The sequence below is a fragment of the Centrocercus urophasianus genome, unplaced genomic scaffold (genome assembly GCF_019232065.1).
Source record: "Centrocercus urophasianus isolate 14NV4802_14NV808 unplaced genomic scaffold, USGS_Curo_1.0 seq_33, whole genome shotgun sequence".
Taxonomy (NCBI): domain Eukaryota; kingdom Metazoa; phylum Chordata; class Aves; order Galliformes; family Phasianidae; genus Centrocercus; species Centrocercus urophasianus.
In genome coordinates, this window is record NW_024884900.1 from 4,309,845 (window position 1) to 4,331,573 (window position 21,729).

General features: G+C 53.1%; 1 protein-coding gene across 2 annotated transcripts in view; it reads left to right on the forward strand.

The window, feature by feature from the left end:
- Positions 1 to 21,729, forward strand: part of SMG6 (SMG6 nonsense mediated mRNA decay factor) — a 90,342-nt gene that overhangs the window by 15,857 nt on the left and 52,756 nt on the right. For both annotated transcript variants that reach the window (XM_042829920.1, XM_042829921.1), the window contains exons 9-10: positions 7,434 to 7,495; positions 10,459 to 10,604. In XM_042829920.1, coding sequence (XP_042685854.1) covers positions 7,434 to 7,495; positions 10,459 to 10,604 — 208 coding nt within the window. The remainder of the gene's footprint in view (positions 1 to 7,433; positions 7,496 to 10,458; positions 10,605 to 21,729) is intronic.

Consider the following 21,729-nt stretch of genomic DNA (forward strand, 5'->3'; position numbering starts at 1 on the left):
AGATAGTGAAGGCTAAGCTATGGTAAGAGTTTCCAGAAGTTGGTGTTGATTCTTATTATATATATTTTTTTTACTTATTTTTAGACCACATTGGTGGTTTTATCTGACTGTGAAGAACAAGGCAGGGTCTGATGTTACTTGAAGGGGAGCAACATCGACGTGTTCTCCTTCCTTTAACAAGCATCTGGTGCTAATGTGGAAGGAGGGCGGTGGATCAGAGGTGGGAGCCCTACAAAAGGACATCAATGACTTACCCCTGGGTGAGGGGCTCTGCTGTATCCCAGTGCTCAGAGAGGCTGTGCGGAGTAGGGGGGCAAAGCTTCAAGTTCCAACAGGCTTCTCATACCCTAAAACCAAGCACAATCAGCCAGAAACCGCCGTTCCCTGTCAGTCACTCTTTCCTCATTTCCTCTCCTGCTGGTGCTGATCAGCCAGGGATTTGTGTGTAACCAAACCCCCTCCTGCTGCTGCACATGAGCGGGTTGGATGATCCAGGCACTGCAGAGCGGTGCTGGGAAGGGAGGGTTTGCACTTCAGACAAGAATGCTGCAGGAATTGGCAGCGCTGGTAAAGGAAGTAAAATGTCTAATAGCAGGACTGGGAAATTTCCCAGAGCAGGATGAGGGCTGTTAGGCAGTGATTGCTCTTGAGCCTCTCTTGTTAGTCTAACCTTGATCTCTGTCTGATGTTGGCCCAGTTCGACTTTTTCTGCTGTATACTGGCTGGGTTGGCATCTCATATTCCACAGCCAAACCCTTATTTCTGCCATGGGGAATATTTATTTCTTTCCAGTGTCGAATGAGGCACTTCCAGCCAGATTCCGTATCCACTGTGGAGGTGGATATTCGGAAAGAAACTTCCTTCCGGAGGATCAGGGAGTGGAACCTGCTGGAATCTGTGTCATTTCCTCTGTCCTTGGCTCTACTCTTCCTCCCCAGCAGATTTCATTGCTGTGCGATTCAGAGTGAAGAGGGAGATGCCTGAGTGCCCTGCACTGCACTGTCCAGGTAGGAGCAAAGGCTCCGGATGTATCCGAATGCAGCAGGACAGCTGCGTGATGCTCACACGTGGATCCAGCTCAGTCCTGTGGGAGCTGTGCTGAGCTCAGCCTGGCTGCCACCGCCCTGTCCCTCATTGCTGAGCACAGCTGGGAGAGCAGGAGGATGGCGAGCTGCTGCTGATAACGCTGTCATCCTTCTGGAAGGCCGTGCCTCTGCTCAGCCCATTGTCCGAATGTCTGCTCTGTTGGCCTGACTCCCGTTAGTTGTGTCTTTTCTGTCCTCACCATTCTTAATCTCTCTCGTTGTCTTCCCACTTTGTGCTTGAACCCCACAAATAATCTGCTCTGGAGTAGCGAAGAAGGTTGACAACATCCTCAGCTACGTGAACAGGAGATTTCTTATGGCCTGAACTCATCGCACGTTTCTCAGTGTCAGTTTTCTATCGCAGGAAGAGGATGCTGTTCACTCCTGGCACACAGTATGTATTTGAGTACGAGCTGCTTTTGCTGCTTGGAGCCGCTTCAGCGCACAGCATGCAGCCTGCCTTACCTGCTGGACAGAGAGCAGTGCTGCCTGGGTCATCTCTCAGTGCTTAACCAGATGCAGTCTGGAAGAGCTGAGCTTGTATCCTAAATGACCTGCAGCACCAGAGCCAACTCGTGAAAAGTTCTGTGCTGAAAGTTAACTTGATATCTCAGCTGAGGACCCTCTCTGGCATGTTTGCATAGATTCATGGAGTTTATGGCCAGCAGGGACCATTAGATCATCTGGTGTGATCTCCTGTATATCACGGGTCCTTAAATTTCACCCGGCTACTCCTGTGTGAAGCCAAGTAACTTGTATTTGGCTAAAGCAAAACTTCCAGAAAGACATCCAGCCTTGAGAGTCCACCCTCTTCCTGGGGAGTTTGTTCCAGTGATAACTGCACCGGTTCTGAAACATTTGTGCCTTATTTCCAGAGTGAATGTTTCTCGTTTGTTCTCATGCTTTGCAGTTCTGCTAGTGTAAAGGGCCCTTAAATGCCACGGAGGTACTTTGCACGCTGCAACCAAATCACCTCCCAGGCTTTCCTGATACACTAAACAGATTGAGCTGTTTAAGTTTTTTCACTGCAAGACATTATTTCTAGTGTTTGAATTGCTTTTATGGCTATTGGACCTTTTCCAGTTTTTCAGCATCTCTTTGAAAACAAGGGCACCAGAACTGGATGTGGTATTTCAGTGTCAGTCTCATCAGTGCCGTATGAAGATGTAAACATGCTGTCCAGTGCCTGCCCTGTGCGAGGGACGCGTTAACCCTTCTGCTGGACGTTGCTCTGGGAATCCCTGAAGCCTTTCTGCAGGAGCTGCCCTGACCCCAGCCTCCAGGAGGCTGATTTTCCACCAGCTGACATGTATGATGTGGCACTTAGTGTTGGAAGAACCCGGATTATGAAACAGTTAGAATAACCTGATGTGAATGCACTGTAACCAATGGTGCTTATTGTTCCCTTTGTACCACAGGCAGGGGCAACTGGATTTACTTTCAGTTCATTGATAGCAACACCGGTAGAAAGCCTCTGCTGACCTATTCCCATCCACTTTAGTGAGGGTTACCTGAAGGCTGCTACTTGTGAAGATGTTCATTCAATCAGGTTTTAACTTATTTAATCACCATGTACTGGTTTCAGTCTGTGTTTTTATTTGAGAATGTTGCACGTTGCTGATTTGAACGCTCTACGAGCAGCTTAGGTACAGGTCTGGTTGAAAATGAAATCACATGCATATAAACACTCTAGCTGTTTTCTGTAAATGGAATGTGCTTCTCATGTGCTATTGCTTCATGATTAAATCATATCAAATGTCCTTATAGACCAGGTATTTGTTTCAGAGACAGCAAAGTGGCCGCCGCTCAATTCTGCGTTGCTAACACGCCCCATTTTCTTGCTTATGTTTCTCATCTCACCTGCTTCCTGCAGTGATGAAGAGGAATAAATCAAAAGTTCATCGGCTGTGCTGAAGGGCTTCCTTGCTGCCTCTGTTTCTCTTGCTGGGATGCTGCCTTGTAACTCGTAAAGCCAAGAGACGCGTCTTGGAGCCACAGCTGCTGCAGCCCAAAAGATCAGGAAGCTGCAGGAGTGTATCAGATCTTCTTAACCTGCAAATGAGTTTTCTGTGCCTCAAGGCCACGATACATCAGGGTTCCCTCTTTTTTCCATGTCGTAGCAAATTGGATTTTCATTCATGCGGTCTCTCATGCTTAAGTATTGGGACTCTCATTGGAGTTGCTTCTATTGCTACAAAAATGAATCCAATTCAGGGCAGCACATTGCGCTGCTGAACAGATAGCTGCGCTTGAACATGTGGCCAGGAGAAGCAAAGTGAGGCTCTGTATCCATATCCACTCGCAGGTGGTATATGAAGAGGAATTATGCAGCAGCCTTGGTTTCAAGAAGCAATCTGTGCTCGGTGCTGCTGCACTGAGATACTGCCATGGGGAGCAGCATCCAGAGCTGGACCTTGCAGGGTAGGGACAGCGTGGGCTAAGAGCCGAGTTGGCATTTAGCTGAAGGATATGTAAGGGAGCAATAACAGTCAATGTGGGATATCCAGCCCTGGAGCTGGGAGGGAGGTACAGCATGCTTGAGGTGCCTGGATTCCCAGCAAAGCAGCTGTGCCTGGAAAAGCCTGGCTGCCCAAGAAACCCTGCACATATTTGGGATGAGTGTGGTACGTGTTTTGGAGCTGAACTGCGTGGCTCTGTGGTCTGTGTCCCAACCCCTCCTCACTGAGGATACCCCAGACTTCGGGGAGCATCCCGCAGTGCTGCAGCCCCTTCCACTCTGGTGGAGGCAGCGTGTTCGTTGCAGGCAGTTTTGCATCTGGTCTCTTGATTAATGGACTTGTCTCTTGCAGCCTATTTTGACTCTGACACTGCTTTCTGCTCCACAGATGCTTTGCTGATGTTGAAGAAAGTTTGCCTCGCTTGATAAAGACCAGATCCTGAAATTTACTTCCAAACCTGAAGTAACAATTTTTAACTTGAAACGCTTTTTTCCCCAGGAGTCGCTGCTCCAGAATCCTTCCCTTATTTGGTGCCTCCTTCACAGCTGGGGCTGATGCTCAGGTGCCAAACTGTGTGCACTCCCTGCAGCTAGCCAAATGGGTCCGTGGCTCTGCTTCTCGGCCCGCCTCGTGGCACTCCTTTTCCTGTGCACCCTGGTGGCATTTCCTGTGTTTCTGCACGAGGGTGGGAGGCATTTCCAACCCTTTATAATCATGGCACGATCTCTTGAGGTTGGGTCTTGCTTTCTTCGTTTCTGGCTCAAACCATGCCAGACCTTCCTTTCAGCTGTCTGACCGCCTCTGTTCTGCGTGCTGTCAGGACATCCTTGTCATGGCTGCTGTGATTTGAGCTGGCTGTTCAGGGCCGTTGCTGTCTCTGCACTGAGGTGCTTGGAGTGGAGTTGTTAGTCACTGTTGATGTCTTCCATGGCAACAAATCCACTTTGGTTGGAGGTGCGGTGTGTGAATGCTCCCCGAGCAGCAGTGGATTGCTTCCTCTGGTGAGGTTGCTTCTTCCCAGGTGGATTTAGTCTGTCTGCACATGCTGACTCATGACAGCCGAAACAGCTGTTTTCAGCTTCAGGCACTACTGTGTGCAGGGACCCCTTCTTCTCCTTGACAGCTGGTTTGTTTTTATAACTAATGCCTTCTCTATATGCTCGTAACTTCCATATCGGAGATGCCCGCTGTTCAGCTGGAAGGGACAAAGTCTTTTTTTTTTGACATAACTTTACTGATGCATCAACATTACTTGGTGGGCTCTTCCCGTGCGACCGACTGGGACCTGCCCCGAGGAGCAGAGCAGTGATGTGTGTAGGGAGCCCCGCATCCCAGCATGGGCACCAGGACCATTCTGAGGGATCCCTTGGAAGGGACCCGCTCTTGAATTGCGCAGCCAGTCGGATGAAACCAATGGAATTGTTGCAGGTCTGCTAACGGCTTCGGGGCAGCGAGTGGGGCTTTGGGGAAGTGTTCCTCTGCGCCGTGCAAATGCAGAACAGCGGGTGATGGGACTTCCTCCTCCTCCTGCCTGCTGCGGGCTGCTGGGTGGAAGTTGCTGTTTCCCTCCAGCCGTGAGAAGCAGCATTTGACAGGAGGAGCAGAGAGGGCTCCTGCAGACTGAGGGGCAGGTGAGTCACCAGGGAAAGAGTCATTCGGAGAAAAGCCCAGTCAAAGCAGCCCGTGGCCCTGGCGTGAACTCGGAGATGAAAGGTCCAAAGTTAAGTGATGAGCTCATCAAAACCTTGAGGCTGTGAGAGAAAAAGTGATGAAACAAGCACGAGAGGTGCATGCATGAGGTGCCACAGCACTGGGGCACACAGGTCTCAGCCTGGGCTTGCTGCTGCTTGCTGAAGTTGGCAAGAGGGATAAAATGCTCTTCTTTCCTAGAGGCGTGCATCCTGCTTCCTTTAGAAAAAGCTTGTATTTATGTATGCACATATGCATGTCCCAATCCACCACTGATTCCTGCGTTGTCCTTGGGATTGGTGATGAAAAGACTGAGCTGGAAGCTTCCAATGGATTCAGCACAGGTCCTCTGGTCCTGCTGCAGCTCTGTCTCTGGGTGAACGCTCTGTGCGTGTCCCCGCTGGGTGCAGGGCGCTTCCCGTTCAAGGTGGGGAGTTTGGATTCTCCTCCGCTGATGGTAAAGCACTGCAGACATTGCAGAGCAACTGTTCCCAAGGCTGTGGGCTGTACTGGGGCCTAGGGAAGGACTGGTGTCCTTATTTCTTATTTTCCATACGTGTACCACCTTTGAAGCTCCGAGCTGCCTTGGTGTCTTAAAGAGGATGGTAGAAATACAGCCCTCCTAACATTGCTGGCAAAGTGAATAAGGGCTTAGCTCAGCTGTCCCAGTATTCCCCACTCTCTTTGGGTTTCATCTGCAGAGTTAATAAAATGGTGGCAAATAAAGTCAGGTTCCAGTGGAAAAGGGCTCTTTAGGGCAGCAGTAAAATAGTGAGTAAGCAAGAACCCCTTGCAGCGGGGGCCAGTTTAATTGGTCTGGCTTGTTTTATGAGACAGGTTTTATGTTGAAACTTGCACATGGCCCAGGAGCGACTCTGCAGCAGGGCATCATTCTCCTGCATGGGTCCTCTGGGAGTGCAGCCTGGGTTAATTACACCTCACCGAGCCGTCGCACCTCACCGAGCTGCTTGCATACAGAACGATGGGAGCTGGGGAGTTGAGCAGATGCAGGCAGAAGGCAGCTGCCTTGAGTTCTACCCGGTGCCACTTGGTTGGGCATTGCCCTGCCTGCCAGCTCTCTCTGTCTCTTTGACCCCCTTGGAAGTGGAAAGGATGCTGCTGAGCTTTGCAGAGGGATTCAGGGTGTAAAATTGATGTGTGAATGGGAGCGGAGCGGCAGTGCTGGACCGGCGTCTCCCCGTGCCGTGCTCAGGGTCTGGCTTTTCTCATCGTGGTGAGGCTGTGCAGGCGCTGGGATGAAAGCTGCCTGTTGGGGAGAAGGTATGAGAGAGGCCAGGCTGCTCCTGGGTGACACAGCCACCTCCAAGGTCACACAGAGTGACTCTCTGCCACCCACAGCCTTCTTCAGAGCTATTCAGATAAGGATGGGGAAAGCCCAGCTTGCTGCTGAGCTAACAAAGGTGGCCTGGAGCAGCAGTAAGGAATGAATGGAGCTGGAGTTTGGAGTTGTTGGACCTCAGCAGGGCAGGAAGCTGCCATCACGCAGAGCTATAGACAGCTTGCTGTGCATCCACTCTGCTGCATGTTGTGCTAGGAGCTGCAGAGAAATGCCAAGCCCTGCCTAGCATCTCTGCTGCAGCCTCGCAGGGGCTTTCCTGAGAAACCCTCTTTGCAGTTGCTTAAGGCTGGGTTTAAATGAAAGGGTAACTCATCACCCCAAAACCCTTATGCTTATGAAAGCGGCACCAGCACGGCACAAGCGAGCTCCAAACTTTGCAGCTGAGCTCGTTGCAGCAAAGCGTTAAGGAGGATTTCCCTCCCCGCCTTGACCAAAGGCTGCTTCCAGCCTCTGCGGCAACCGCTGAGCGCTGAACCAAATCGCTTCTGTTTTTCCTTTTTCTTTTTCCCATCAGTGGGAAGCGCTGCGTTCCGCTGGGTCCCGCTCGGGGAGCGGAGCGATGCCCGGGGCTGCAGCGATCAGCCCGACCCCAGCAGAGGGTGCTGTGCCTCCACCGCCCTCTCCCCGCTCGCATCCAGCTGTTTGGCACTTGCCTTCGTCTGTGTGCATGATGTTTGTAAGAGTTTGGGCATGTCCATTTGGTTCCCATCTCCAGTGCCACCCCCAGCATCCAGGCCAGGTTCTTCTGTCACTGGGGACATTCTTAATTCACAGGAAATCGGGGAGAGTTTAATTGTTTTCTCCTCTCTCTCTCTCTTTTTTTATTTTTTTCCCATGCAGCTGAACAAAAGGTTCATCCTCAGTTTTCTCCATGCCCATGGGAAGCTGTTTACCAGGATTGGGTAAGTGTGCAGGATGTTTATTTTATTTTCCTACATTACAAGTCTTTTTGGAATTTAATATTGTTAGCAACTAAGCTGTGTTTGGAGCTGAGGGCACAGGGTGTGAATTCTTGCAGGCCTAGCCTCCTGGTTCCTATTCTCCCTACCCGCCCTGCAGTCCATGATGATTAGTGTTGGGGTTTTCTTCCTCCATCTCAAGGCCTCGTGCTCCGGGACCCTCTGGCACAGGCTGGGCTCAGCCAGCTGATGTGCACCCAGGAGGGAGCAGAGGCTCTTTTCTCCCTTTCTTGCCTTCAAACCATGCTCCCTCCACTTTAATCTCTGGCGTTGTCCCCTCCTCTCCCACCTCCCCAACTCCCAGCCGACGCAGTGGTGGCTCTGGGAGCACTCAGTGGGGCACAAAGCCCAGGAGCAACACAGCACGGTGGCAGGGAGCTGCTGTCAGGAAGCCTGTCACCTTCCCTTCCTTGGAAGCAAAAGAATGCAGCACAGCAGCACTGATGGCGTGATGCAGCCAGAAGCCACGGCTCTTGCTCCGTGCAGTGCGCTCTCTGGGGTGGCACGTGCTTGACCTTGCACCATTCATAAAGCAGTGGGAAGCAGAAGCAGAGTCCCCACGTGAGGTTTGGTGATGGCATCGTGTCTGTGCTGCAGGGCAGAATGTCCAGGGAGCTCTGGGCTGAGCACATGCCAGCAGGGGGATTAATGGGGATGTTGCACTGATTGCTTGCACATTTGGTTCCCGACGCTTTTGTGAAATTAAGATGTAGTGTTAGAGGCGGTTGCTTCCCAGGACAGTCATTTAGAAAACCCAAGTATGTTTAATGGCAGAAGATCCCCTGAAGTACTTAGAAGGGAACTAGAAAGTAATAACATGACACAGGAAGAGAAATGCGTCCAGCCCTGCTAAACAGCTTCCGTGCTTAAAATAGGTAAAAGGTGAGGAATGGCTGAGTTCTCTCTGGGCAGAATCTATAGTAATTTATCTGTGAAAAGTAAGGAAAAGATGGTGTAAAGCTAATTTTGAGCCATCTTGCTCCTAAAACCACAGGTAAGCATATTGTTAAAAATTTCTGCTCAGTTCTTGACTTGCTGGTTCTGAACTCCGTGGGGTTGCTGCATGCCATTCCAGATGTGCTGCGGTATCCAGGCACAGCTGGCGGGGCTGAGGAAGCCCTCACTCTTCCTTGTTGTTATTCCATGGCAATAATCCCCATCTCCTCTCTAATGACCCATCCCACGAAGGGCTCCTCCATCCCCAGCGGCCCGTCTGCCCTAGGAGGATGTTGCTGGATATGTTGGATGTGGTCTGAGATTTCTCAAAATTAGGAAGTCTTTAGAAGCAATCATTTTGCTCTCAGTCCCTGGCTGTGCCCCAGCTCCAGGAAAGTTGCTTCTTTGAGAGGGAGCAATGCTTTTGTGCTGGCGGAGCTGCTCCGTTCTGCAGGGCTACCGAGTACAAGGGGCCTGTTTGTTACAGCCCACATCTGTGGGAAGGTAACAGAGGCTTTGCATCGCTCCAGCAAACGGTGCCAAGGCAGAGGGTAGCCCTGCTGCTAGGTAGAACCAGTTGTTGAAAGGCATCTGTGAAATATGGTTAGGCAGAAAGCAATTCTGTCTTTAAAAATAGACCCTACTGCTGTCCTGAAAGTCTGTTGGGGAAGCCCAGCAGAATTGCCCATGTGGGTTACCAGAAGCGGCTTGCTAATCCAGTCTGTAGCATGCTGATATCACAAGATCTGAATCTCTCAGGGGGAAGATAGAGGAAATTGCTCTGGAGGCCCTTGAGGTTGCCTGCCCTGGCTCCCGGCGCTGTACCCACTGCACATTCTGGCTCCCTCCTGGCCATTGTGGGCACAAGAGTTACACTGTCACTGATACGGAGCTGGCACTTGCTGCAGACCGTTGCTCATTCTTGCTGGGTCCAGCTGTGACTTTTTCTAGTGCAGGACCAAGAAGGGAACAGAACAAACTCAGCAGAGGAGGCAGCGGGATAGGAGAACTATTTTTCATTTTCCCCACCGGTTTGCAAATTTTTTGGCAGCATCTTGATATAAAGATGCCTTCAGGGGATACCAGGTGAGGGCTCCTGGGAGGGCTGCTGTGGGGAGCCCCGTCACCGCTGTTTCTGTGAACTGACTGCGCTCTTTGCAGTCGGTTCCATTGCTGACCATACTTCAGCTGGGGAATTGCTGAGGATCCATCAGCTCTATAAGTAACCTCGGCTAATTCCCCTAGTGACGCCGGATGAAGAGCAGGATAAACGTGTCAGCTTTCCACAGGTGCTTGTGAGCAGTGTTGAAAGCACACCTCGTCCCCGGCGTGGCACTGCAGCTGTGTCTGATGAGCAATAGCAGCTAGCGGGACCAGAGGACTGCAGGTTCCTGTCCCCTGGGCGAGGCAGGGCTCCAAATAGTGAGAGCTGACAGCTTTCTCACTGTGCTGGGAGTGGGCAGCACCAGCGCAGGAGCTTGGGACAGAGGCTGTTCTCTGGAGGCAGCGTGTTCTTGGCCAGTGTTCAACACTCTTGGAATTGCCACATCCGCAATGTGGCACCAGTGTGTGCCGTTTGCTGCAGCCCGTGTTTCTTGGGAGTCCCATGGGCTGCTCCTGGTCCAAGCGAGCTGCTGGCCTCTTGGCACCCCTCCCAGCTTGGTAGAAGTCAGTAGAAAAAAATGGTTGGTCAGAAATGACTCATAAAGGCCGTGTTTTCCTGCCAAAGGAATGCTGCCTGTTGGTTACAGAGCAATCCCTCGCTGAGGAAGGCTTCGGCTGTCTCCCTCGCACCGCCTGCACCTTCACTCCAGAGGCAGCGATTCCCTGTGGCTCTGGGATGGGCAGCAGCCCCTCAGCACCTTGTGGGGGGTCTCTGTTCCCTGGGCAAGGTGACACGGAGGGAGCTGTGCCACCCTTCCCAGGGCATAGTCTGCGTTCTGCTCTACAGCATCTCTCTCTGTCTGCAGGATGGAGACGTTCCCTGCGGTGGCCGAGGAGGTCCTGAGGGAGTTCCAGGTCCTGCTGCAGCACAGCCCCCCTCCCATCGGAAGCACCCGCATGCTCCAGCTCGTGGCAATCAACATGTTTGCAGTGTACAACTCCCAGCCCAAAGGTACCATGTGCTGCTTTAAGGGAAATGGGCTGGGGATCGCTCGTCTTTCTTTGAGCTGTGGATGGAGAAGGGTGGAGGGCATGTACCCAGCTGAAGTCCAGCGGGGTTGGATGCCTGGAGGTGTCGGTGTGTGTAAGGATGGCAGAAGTGCTGTGGCTTGTTCTGGAAGGCCTCAGCAAGGTGTTTAATGATGTGGAGTGAGGAGGCATCACGTTCCCCTGGAGCCTGAGTCATCAGGCACGGACAGAAGGCTGTGTTCTACAGCTCTGCCCTCCCCGGCGCTTCACTCGGGTCCTGCTCAGCGCCCACATTGGCACTGTGAGGGCTGGGAGGATCTGGGAGGGCCTGGCTGAGGGCAGAACGTTGTTGTCTGTGTCTGTGTGGGTGGCTGAGCCGTGCTATGGGAGATGCTGCTGGAGGCTACACCCTGTGCTAAGGCACCTGGAGGATCTCATGTCACTCATCCTTCTCCATCTGCCCAAGATGAGGGCACTGTCGTTGTTGGGTTACTTAGCAGGGATGCTACCAAAGCAAAATCCTTGCCTCTGGGTTTGAAATTGTGCTTCCAAGGAGCCCCAGTGTGCACAGCAGCTGGGTCAGCCTGGGCAACGTTTTTAGGTCCAGGAAGGGGGCCACACTCCCTATTTGGGGGAAGCAGCACATGGCACACCGATGACTTGAAATTTAGCTTCCAAAAACAGATGAACCTCAATCGAAGTCACCATGTGAGCAGGAGGGCCGAGCCCCATTGTGCTGCTGCTGGGTGATTTCTTCCTTGTGAGTCAGTTGCGGTGCTTGGTGGCCAAGTGGGCTGGGCCATGTGGCTCCCTGTGCTGTGTGCTGCACAGGCACCATCCCTCCCCTTGGGGAAGCCCTGCGAGCCGTCAGCCCTGCTAGCGAGGACGTGCCCTCCTTCCTGCTAGGTGCCAACCAGCACCAGTGTGTTTACGTCTGAGCTGCAAAGTACTTTCTGATGATGAGCAATGCCTGTGTGCGGCCCCCCAGTAGGTATATTAATAGCTGTGTCTGTGCTCTCAGACAGGAGCGGGTGGTAAAGAGGAAGAAATCTGTCTGGGCTGTGTAGAAGCCCCCGTGGCAAGGCTGGAAGCAATCCCAGCTCTCAGACCACTGGACTGTGCTCCTCCATCCGCAGCCGAGCTGTGGATGTGAGTGAGTGAGTGACAGAAAGGGAGCACTTCTTATCTCCTGTGCAAAATATGTCTTCTTGGAGTTTCCTGTCTCCCATGCGAGTAGTTGCCAGCTGCTCCCAGCTCTCTTATCTCTGGAGAAAGCAAACCTGCTCCTGCTGGGGACCTGTGGACCGTACAGGGAGCAGGTGGCAGTGCTGGAGAAGTGCTGTGGGTTGAATGGCACTGTGGCTGCCATCTGATGCTTTGTGCCCCCGAGGGCTCCTTGCTCTGGTGACCCTAAAACGTTGCAAAGAATATTGTTGGCAAAGCAAATTCTGTTGTCAGCACAAATGCTCCGGTGGTCTCTGAGCGCTCGTGTGCTGAGTGCTGGCAGAGCCCGTGTTGGGCTCAGTGCCGACACAGTGATACTGAGAAGTGCTGGGAGTTGGGTGCAGAAGGAGAAGGGGGGAAAAAAAAGCAAGCAAAGAACCTGGAGTTTAAAAGGCAAGCAAGAAAGCTGGCTGAGTTATTACCAATTGCCCAGCACGGAGCAGTGAGGGTGTTGGCTCCTTCCCCGCTGTGTGGGATGCTGTGGGCAGAGGGCAGACTGGAGCATGTGGCAAAGGGCTGTTGGGAAGGTGCGGGTTTCCATTTCCCAGCACATGAGTCACCTCGCCGGGCTGCAGCTGCATAGGCAGCAGTTGGGTGCAGAGGGGATGCAGGGAGCAGTTCTGCCTTGCGTGCATCCCGACTGCCAGGAAGCCCTGCTGGGAGCAGCACTTGCGGGAGGCAGGGCTTGGCAGGGTGAGCTCCATGGGGCTGCATCTAACCCTGCCGTTGGACGAGTGACCTCTAGAGATCCCCTCCTACTGCAGTCCTCCTGCAAATCCGGGATCGGAGCTGCTGTGTCCTTGCCGTGGTGCGGCTCTGTCCGACTGTCAGCAGGAGATGTGTGTGTCTGGGGGCAGTGAGGGAGGTCTGTCTGAGAGCCTCCTCTCCTCACTGTCCGGGGGCAGATACCTCTCGGGGCAGGTGCTCCCTCCCTCCCTCCCATGTATTTCCATTCTGTGGGGCTGCAGCTGCTCCTAAGAAACTTGAGGGCTTACTTGCTTGCCCCCATTGCCTATGCTTGCCCCTGGTGCTGGGATTGGGGGGGGTTCTACTAGCAGTTGTGGGGTGGTGTTGCAGGCAGTCCTGACGTGGAGAATTTTGCATACTTTAATTCATTGCCAGTTAACACAAATTTCTAATCTCTGACTTGGGTATTGAGAAAATACGGAAGTATTACTAATCAAACTCACTTCAGTAAATACCTCTTCTCTTTCTTCCTCATACTGATGCCAGACACTCACCCTGCCATTTCCTTGCTCTCTCTTCCTCCAGTTTCACTGCAGGTTGTGCTCAATTTGTCCCAAGTCCTTCAACAGCATGGCAGGCTGGTGGCTCGTGCAGAGTGGTTTCTATCTGCTGCTCTTTGCTTTTCACTCATTTTCCTTTGCCCCTGCATTGCAGTGTTTGCAATAATGTTTCCTCCTGCAACTACTGCTTTCTGAAATCTGTCTTTGCAAAGATGGCCCTGTGCCCATCTAACCATTTTGGGGAGGTAGAGCTGAGTACAGCCCTATGCCTGGAGCAGGAGCCGGTTGCAGCTGCCCTTGCAACGCTGGGAAGACCCCAGGAAATGGATTGGGGCTGTTGTTTTCTCTGCCAGAGGAAGCCAAAGAATTCCCACATGAAGCATTCCCCTGCTATTCAGCACCAGACAGCACACTGCTCCCTGGGAGCCCAACCTCCCTGTTGGTGATGGGGGTGTGCTGCTGGCTGGTCCTCTGACCCCCTGGCTGTCTTATGGCAGGGCAAAGGTGGAACGAAGCTGCTGGTAGCCTGATGGAGATGCTGTGTAGCCATGGGGCGGAAGCAGAGAGATGGTGCTCTGTGTGGCTGGGATGTGCCATTGCTGGAGCTGCCCCACACTGTCACCAATGCATCGCAGGGTGTTGGTGGTTACCAAGGGTTTGGGCTCTCCTGGGCTCCAGCCTCTTCACGGGGTGGCCCTTTTAACAGTTTGGTAGCCATCTGCACCATCAGCTAACAGAGAAGTTTGGATCCCTTTATCCCAACCACAAACACTCCAAGCATTTTAATTTTTTTTTAATTCTGTAATTTGGGGAAATAAAACTCTGGTTTCTGCAAAGACTAATTGAAGCCGTGCTTGCGGCAGGGGCATCTCGGTGAGGGGAGAGAGAGAAACCCCCTCCCAGCCCATCTGTGCCCAATTTACTCCGATCTGGCCTCTCTGAGGCTTTTTTCTTTCTCTCTCTCTTTAATAATTTGTTTTATAATTCCTGGAATCAAACCCATCTCAGACACACTGTTTTATTTTACTGTATTATTGGATTATACTTCCTATAAATCACTGGATGTTATTCATAGGCCACCACCAGAATAACTTCCCCTCTCCCCCCGACAGGCCCGCATTCCAAACAAGCGCACACCAAAGTGGGGGTGCAGCACGGGGCACCCTAGAGACACTTCCCGGAAATCCCAGCAAATTTGCCTGGCTGTGGGTGTGAAGCATCAGGCTGCAGCACCTGGATGCCTTCTGGCACTCCCAGGCCTGTCGCATTGTGCTGTGTGGAGTTTGTTAGGAGGTCGGGCTTAGGTGGAAGGAGGGGGGGCTGCCATATGTGCATCCTCAGCACATGCCGTTGGGGGGGGAAGTTGCATCCCCTGGGGCTGAAGGAGCAGAGGCATGCAGGGAGGCTGTGGCTGAGCACTGCTGCCAGAGGGGGCTTTGGGCAGAGCAGGGGGGCCGTGCTGGTGAGCAGGGAGGAAAACCTGTCGCTTGGACAGCAGGTCACAGGGAGCATTTGTGAAAGCAGCTGGGGTCAGGCTTCCCTCTGGGAGCAGAGCGAGGTCTGGCTTTCGGTGCTAGAGAATGAGTTGAATGCTGGTGAAACAAGGCGGGAGGATTCACAACCTGCTCCTGCTGTGAGGTCAGAGCAGCGTGTGTCCCTCTGCACTGCTGTGCTGTGAGATCGGTCAGTGCTGCACAGCCCATTGCTGCAGAAGCACTCAGGTTTGTGCAGAACTATTCTTCTGCGCCTGAGTGCTCACTAATTATAGTTCTTGCAAAGGTTTTCAGATGTTGCACGGTCCTGCTTGATGCTTGAAGACCTACACCAGCTTCTTGCCCAAATCTCCCTGGTAGGGGGGGATCCACATGTTGGTGGAGATCAGCTGCAGCTCCTTGCAGGCGCAGGACTGTCCTGCCTCCTCCTGCTGTGGATGCTCAGCCCCAGCCTGGCTGCAAAGAGGCTCTGGACCCCCAGGATTCAGACCATGAGCAGCTGCTCTGCTGCCGTCCTGCCGTCGCACGGCCCTGCTCTGCCTGCAGCGTGTTTCGCTTTGCTGACCGCAGCTGCTCAGCCTCATAAGCTAAAGCATGAACCCTTAAAATATCCCCCGAGATGCTGCGGAGGGTGGTGGTGGCAGAACTGGGCTCTGTCTCTGACCATCTCCGCAGTGCTGGTTTGGTTTCCGATGGTTGGACCCCAGCTTTGCTCAGAGAGGAGTGCAGCATCAGAACAAGTCTTGGAGGGAGCATGCAGCACTGTGCTGCTGCACTCACATCTCAATGGCTTCTCCTGAGATTCTGACCACCTCTCGCGTGTTGGAGCGGGCTGGGTTCTGATTGCAAGGCAGTCCAGTGCATGTGAGTGAGTTTAAAAATAAAGCAGTGCTGTGGATGGCTGCTTCGGTTTGGTGGTGTTTTAAAATTAGGCACAAAGCAAAGCTTAATAAACCTCAGGCTGTAGATAGCAGAAGCAGCAACTTGATCTTCCCCTGTCTGGGGAGCAGAGCAGAGTCATTTTCTCATCGTTTCCCTACTTGCATGGTTAAATGTGTGTTTCCCCAGTGTCTGGGCAGCTCTGCCATCTGTGCCAGCTTACGATGTGGCAAATGGGAGATGAAGGCTTTCCTAGGGTTTCTCCCATTGCATGAGCTCTTGTCCCATTGTCAGCAGCGGCCCTGGAGCTTGAGGTCCCTCCACTTCCCCTTGGGACCTTGTATTTGTAATGCAAACCCTCTCTGCAGGGAGGATGGAGCTGAGCAGCAGTGGGACTTGGCTTGCAATCACGGCAAGTGTGCACTGCACTGTCTGCACTGGGGTCAACAGCGTGCAGCTGGCAGTGACAGCATGCCATTGCTGCAGAGCTGCAGCGTTAGCGAGGTGTTGGCAGGCCTTAATGCTTCCCAAGGACTTCAATGGAAGGAAGCCATCCTTAAATTCATCCTTCTCCTCCTTTCACGTTGCTGCTCTTCTTTGCTTCAGGTTTGAGTTTGAAGCAGGAGAGGATCCATCTCCCTCTGCATTGCGGTGCTCCTGTGGAGGCTCTCCAAAGCTGCTGGGTACATTAAGGTCGCCGGCTGCTGGTGGCCACGTCCAGGTTTGCAGGACAAGGCTGACATGGCACAGGCGTGCGTGACACCTACACTGCTCTTGTCAGCCTGCTGCTTCCTGTGCTCACACAGCACCGTGGGGACCATGCACGTGTCCGGAGGTGGCAGCTGCCCCTCCTGGGCTTCTCTGAGTGCCTGGAGATGCTGGCACGGGAACTGCAGGCGCCTTTCCTTCGGGGGAAGGAAGCTGTCTCGGAGTTGAGACTTTGCATCAGCAAAGTTCAGGTAGCATGCATTTGGCCCAGACGTGTCTCAGAGCCTCGCTCCTGGGCTCTTGAGGCTGGTGGCAGCAATGTTTAGACCAAAGTCTTCCTTTGCTTATTCCCCTCTGTTTCCTGTTTAAAAGGCAGATTGTCACATATTTGGGGATTTATTTACCGTAATTGGAGTTATTTTCCTGGCTGCTGGCTTCTGCCCTCTGATGCAAGACTCCTCAGTGAAATATGTGTCCAGAAAGCCATGTGACTTTTTTTCCCGTTGCCCTAAGTGCCAGCAGGAGATGCAATAAGCACCGCGCTGCAGGGAATTTCCACTTGCAGTTCAGGTTTCTGAAATGTAGCTGTCAGCTTCAGTGGCAGGAGATGGAGCGGGGCTTTGTGGCAGGGAAGGGGAAGGTTTCCAGTGAGACAGAGCACTCACTGCTCTGTGTGTGTGTGTGTGTGTGTATGTGTGTCAAACTCTCCAGCCTGAGTGCAGCAAAAGTCCCTGTTGAGCAGTGCTGGATGAGCTCAGCGGGGCTCCTGCCCGCTCTGCCTGTCACATGAGCACATCCTTACTGCTGCCCTTGAAGCCGTTCCACCAAACGATACCGAGATCTCATTTCAGGGTAACAACGAGAGGGAAATGATTTGTAATCCCCAAGCTCGAGTCTGCTTTGCAGCCAAGCTTCTGCCGCCCGAGCAGCAAGTCGGAGCAGGGCCGGGGACGCGCCAAGCTGTGTGCACGTGGCTGTGCCACCAGGCCATGGGCTGGAACACATGTGCTGCTGCTCACTGCGACGAGCAGCTCTGCTGAGTGCAAAGGGAGGGCAGGAAGCAGAGCGTTGGCACATGGTGTCCCCAGCTCTCCTGCTGCGTGGTGAGGAAGGAGGTGCCCGCTGCGGCCGTGCCTCGGCACAGAGGGGTGCTGGGGAGTGGGGTCTTGCCAGGTGCAGCGGTTGGGTGAGGCTTCAGATGTTTGTACTGTGACAGGAAATCCTCTCACTTTTAAAGAGATGTTTCTGACTCTTTAATGTGAGTTGTGCCTTTGATTTCCTCGCGCTTCTAAGCAACACCGAGTCAATTACTGCCTTTCTATTTAATTCTCCGAGAGAACATTGTATAATTAGGCTAATTATGGTGCTTTGTGAAGTTGTAAAACTCTTGATTGAGCTTGCGGGGTTGTTTTAAAGCGTGCCAGGTGCAGCAAGGCGGGCTGCCCGCCCCGTGCCCGCTCCCCGTGTGGGCTCAGCTGCAGTGTGCCAACCTGCTGAGCTTCGGCTCCTGCCCCAGGGCTGCCCACTGCCGAGCTCCCTTCTTTCAGGGCCAGGGCTGGCCCTGCTTCCCTCTGCTCGTGGCACAATGCAAGTGTCCAGCACTGGACAAGCTTCTGCAGAGAGTGAGCAGCCCTTGGGAGCGTGAGGGAACTCGTCCTTTCCCAATGCTCAATCCATAACAGCAGCATGACTGGGGATGCGTTTTTACTTATATGTGTGTCTGAGGGTAGGAGGTGTCCCCCGTGCAGGTTTATCTATGGAGACCTTTGGTTTTCCTTGGTTAGTGTGTGCCCTTGGCTGTATGGACCCCCACATTAGGCTCTGCCCCTGTTATCCGATGGGCTTTGCAGTGGAAAAATGAGAACTGGTTCCATTTGGCTTTCAGCACTCATCTTTCTGTGGAAGTGCCTGGTATTGCAGCCAGGACACGGTAGGGCCGTTGAACCCCAGCATGGAAGATTTGCATTCCAGTGAGCTGAAGGCGCTGGTTGCTGTGCCTTGCAGTGGCTGTGCTCAGCGTGACCATGGGCAGCACGCAGGGGGCACAGTGACCATCCCACGGATGGAACGGATTTGACACGCATCATTGCATCCCACGTGGGCAGCAGTCACAAGCCAGCCCATGTGCCCCATAGACCCATTTGGCAACCCCATTATCCCCTACCATACCAGGTACCCACTGGGGCAGCCCTGCCCGCGGGCTCCCTTCTCCCATTCCCCCCCGCATCTCCAACCCCTGAGCTCCCGATGCTCAGAGAAGGGCAGCTTGCGCAAGCATCGCCTGCTCTCCAGATAGCATCCCAGAGAGGAGAGGCTCCAGCTGCCAAGCTCACTTTGGGAACAGCACAAACCCATCCTGACAGAGCCCGGGGAGCCAAGCTCTGACCCGGCCCTGCACAGCACAGCCAGCGGGGCCCCCAGCCCGCCTTGGGGAGCGGCTCGGCCACATGTGCTGTGCCTCGCGAGGCCAGCAGGCAGGCAGGCAGGCAGAAGAGGAGGAAGTGATGCTCTCAGGCCCATCTGCGCGGGGCTGAGACGCGCTGCAGCTGGTGCGAGGCCCTGGCAGCGCTTGGAGCTGCCGTCTGCTGGGGTTTGCTGCTGTCTACGTTGAAACGCGGCGTTGGGGAGGGGGGTCGGTGGCACAGTGCCAGGCCCCGTTGCTTGGCCTTCTCTCCTCCTCCTCCTCCTCCTCCCTCCATGCTTTAAAGTCACATTTCCAGGCCAGACATAGAATTAATCTCTGGGCACTTCACATTGCTGGCAGAGCGAAGCAGGATGTGGGATCTTTTTTTCTTTCTTTTTTTTTTTTTTTTCTCTTTCTTTTTGCTCGCTCTCTCTCTCTCTCTCTCTGCGTCTTGGCTGACTTTTTTACCTCTCGAAGAATTTGGAAGGGCCGTGAGATTCCCCCCGCCCCCCCGCCTCGGTGCCGTGCAGTTTTTCAGCACGCTGATCACCCTGCTGTGGCTTCACCCTAATAGATTTCATATGCTGACACAGTTGACATCAGTACCAAACTATTTTACATGTGATCTGGTGTATTTCCTGAGGAAATCTGCAAGATATTTATTAAGAACTAATAAAATAAACCTCTCCATGAGCTTTTAGGTAGTTTTCAATTTTTCATGTCTCTCTCGTTTCCTCTTATCAATGAGTTTCTATTTTCTCCCTCCTCTCTGACCATCGCGAAAGGAAACAAAAATAAATGTTTTAAACCGTTCCTGAATGGACACTGGGAATATTTCTGTAGTGATGTATTAGCAAAGTCGTATTTTTAGTGCCGTATTGTCAAGACTAAAAATATCCCGCCGCAGTGCATCCTTTTTATAGGTCTTTGTGTGTGTGTGCGCGTTGAGTTTGCACCAGCGTGGAAGGGTCCGTCTTTGTACCGCTGCAGCGTTCCCTCCCTGTCGCAGCTGGACTCCATTAGGCCTTGAAAATTAAAGTAATCCTGCTTAAGAAAGAGAAATTAATCACTGCGGCAGAGCCGCGTTCCCCCAGCTGAGCCGGGATACCTGCGTGGCAGCGCTGCTTTGAGACTCTCCATCAGCCCGGCGCTGCGGAGACGGTCCAGCGCGATGTGCGAGGGCTGCAGGCACCTGTGGGGCTCCTGTTTGTGCTGTAGCACCAGGATGGAAGCGCTCAGGGCTGGGAGCTGGGATATTTTCGCAGGAATTTATACATTTTGGCTTGTGCACCCGTCTCTTTCAATTAAGTGTATGGGTGACGGAGAGGTGAGGTGGGAGCGGGGCTTGGGGGGCTGCCTTCCTTCTGTCCCGTGGGTGGGAGGACCCTGCTGTGAAGGCAAGCAACCGCACGGGGCTTTCAGATATCGTTTCTAAAGTGGAATGTCTTCACCGCTCTGACAGTGGTGGCCTTAGGGTTGGCTCGGCACTGCAGGCAGCAGGCATCCTGCTTTGGGGATACGTGTCAGTGAGCTTGGGGACACCTGGCACTGGGAACCTCTCGTGCCATCTGCTGGCACACAGGGCTGAGCATTCCCTCACCGCCCCGCACGTCTGCAGCGCTCCGCTTCCCGTCGAGCAGTTCAGCGAAAGCAGTAATTAGGGCCCGTAAAATTTTATTTTATTAGCGAGAAGTGTTGGTGGGTAATTGGCCATAATTTGAACCCAGCCAGATTGGAGATTAATAAAAAAAATAGGAGCAATCTCTTTACCAGAAGCAGCAGGGCTGTTAGCCCCGATCCCTGCCAGGGCGGGTGGGACGGATGGCGGCTGCGCCTGTGCCGTACCCGTCCTGGAGGGTGTTTGACACTGGCATTGGAAGAAAGGAAACCTTATTTTCCAAGAACTCTGCTCTTTCTCAGCTTGATAAGTATTTAAAATAAAAGCTGCACAATTGGAATTGGCAGAGCATCCTCATTCTTTTGTCTGTCTGTTTATTTTTTTCCCCTCATCCCTCGACATGTGTGCTACAGCCCACGGTTGCTACACCCCGAAGAACCGCAGCCCCGCGGCTCGGCAGGCGCTGCCCACCCCGGCCTGGCTCTTTGAAGCCCAGCAGAGCAGCGGGGCCCTGGACCCTTCCCAAAGTCAGGGGGCACGGAGGTAACGCTACAAAAAGTGCTTTTCCAGCCCCTTCACTCGCAGGGCAGCAGAAGCAGGAGTCGAGCTGTGGCTGTGCTGCATGGCCCCGAGCATCTCACTGTTTGCAGGCTTTGTTAGAGCGGTCGGAATGCAGCCAGCAGAGGAGCACCCGTGCGTCCACTGCAGCAGCAATGCGAGCAATCAGTGCCTTCTCCACTCAGTGCATGTGGCTGAGCTGAGCCCTGCACACACGGCTGTCACGCCGGGTTAACGCCGTGTGAATCACACCCGGGAGCTGCTTCAGGTTACTAGTCCTGGGTGTTGCTTCAGGTTAGTAGTGCTTGTTTGCGCTTGGCAGCCTGGGCTGGAACCCGGTGGAACCGTTTCCCAAAGAATATTTTTGGTTTGAAAACTGAAGGTCAGCAGTTCGCAGGCGCCGCGCTCGCAGCCAGCTCTGTGGTTCTCCTCGTGCCACCGGGCCAGCAGCACTTGAAATCCCGATCAATCGATCTGCAACAATATGAAACCACGAGCGGGGCTGCCAGATAAAACTCCCCGTCTCGCCCCTTTTTCCCCACCCAAAGTGTCTTGCTGCCCGTATCCCCTTTCTTGCTGCCTGTCTCCTTCCCTCCCTCTCGGCTGTGTATTGGACTTTTTGTCTATCTTTTTCCATCTCTCTGTCTCTTTTCATAACAGTTTTTAATAATGTTTTAGTTAGTTCCAGCCTTTTCCCTCAATGGATCCCATTGGAAAATGCATTTGAAAGGAAACAGTTATACACTTCCCTTCCTTTGAAACTCTGTTGGCACCTTTTCCAGTGCAGTAAACCATACAACATGGATTTTCAAAGTTTCCAAACACAGACATGCTGGCGTTAAATTTATGAAAAAATATTTTATTCGACTGTATAGTAACTGTGAGTCTCTGAGCTGCTGGTCACAGTGAAACCAAAGCCCGCTTTGGAACTGCAGCAGGTTTTTGAATCTGTGCAGGGAACGTCGCAGTGCTGGAGC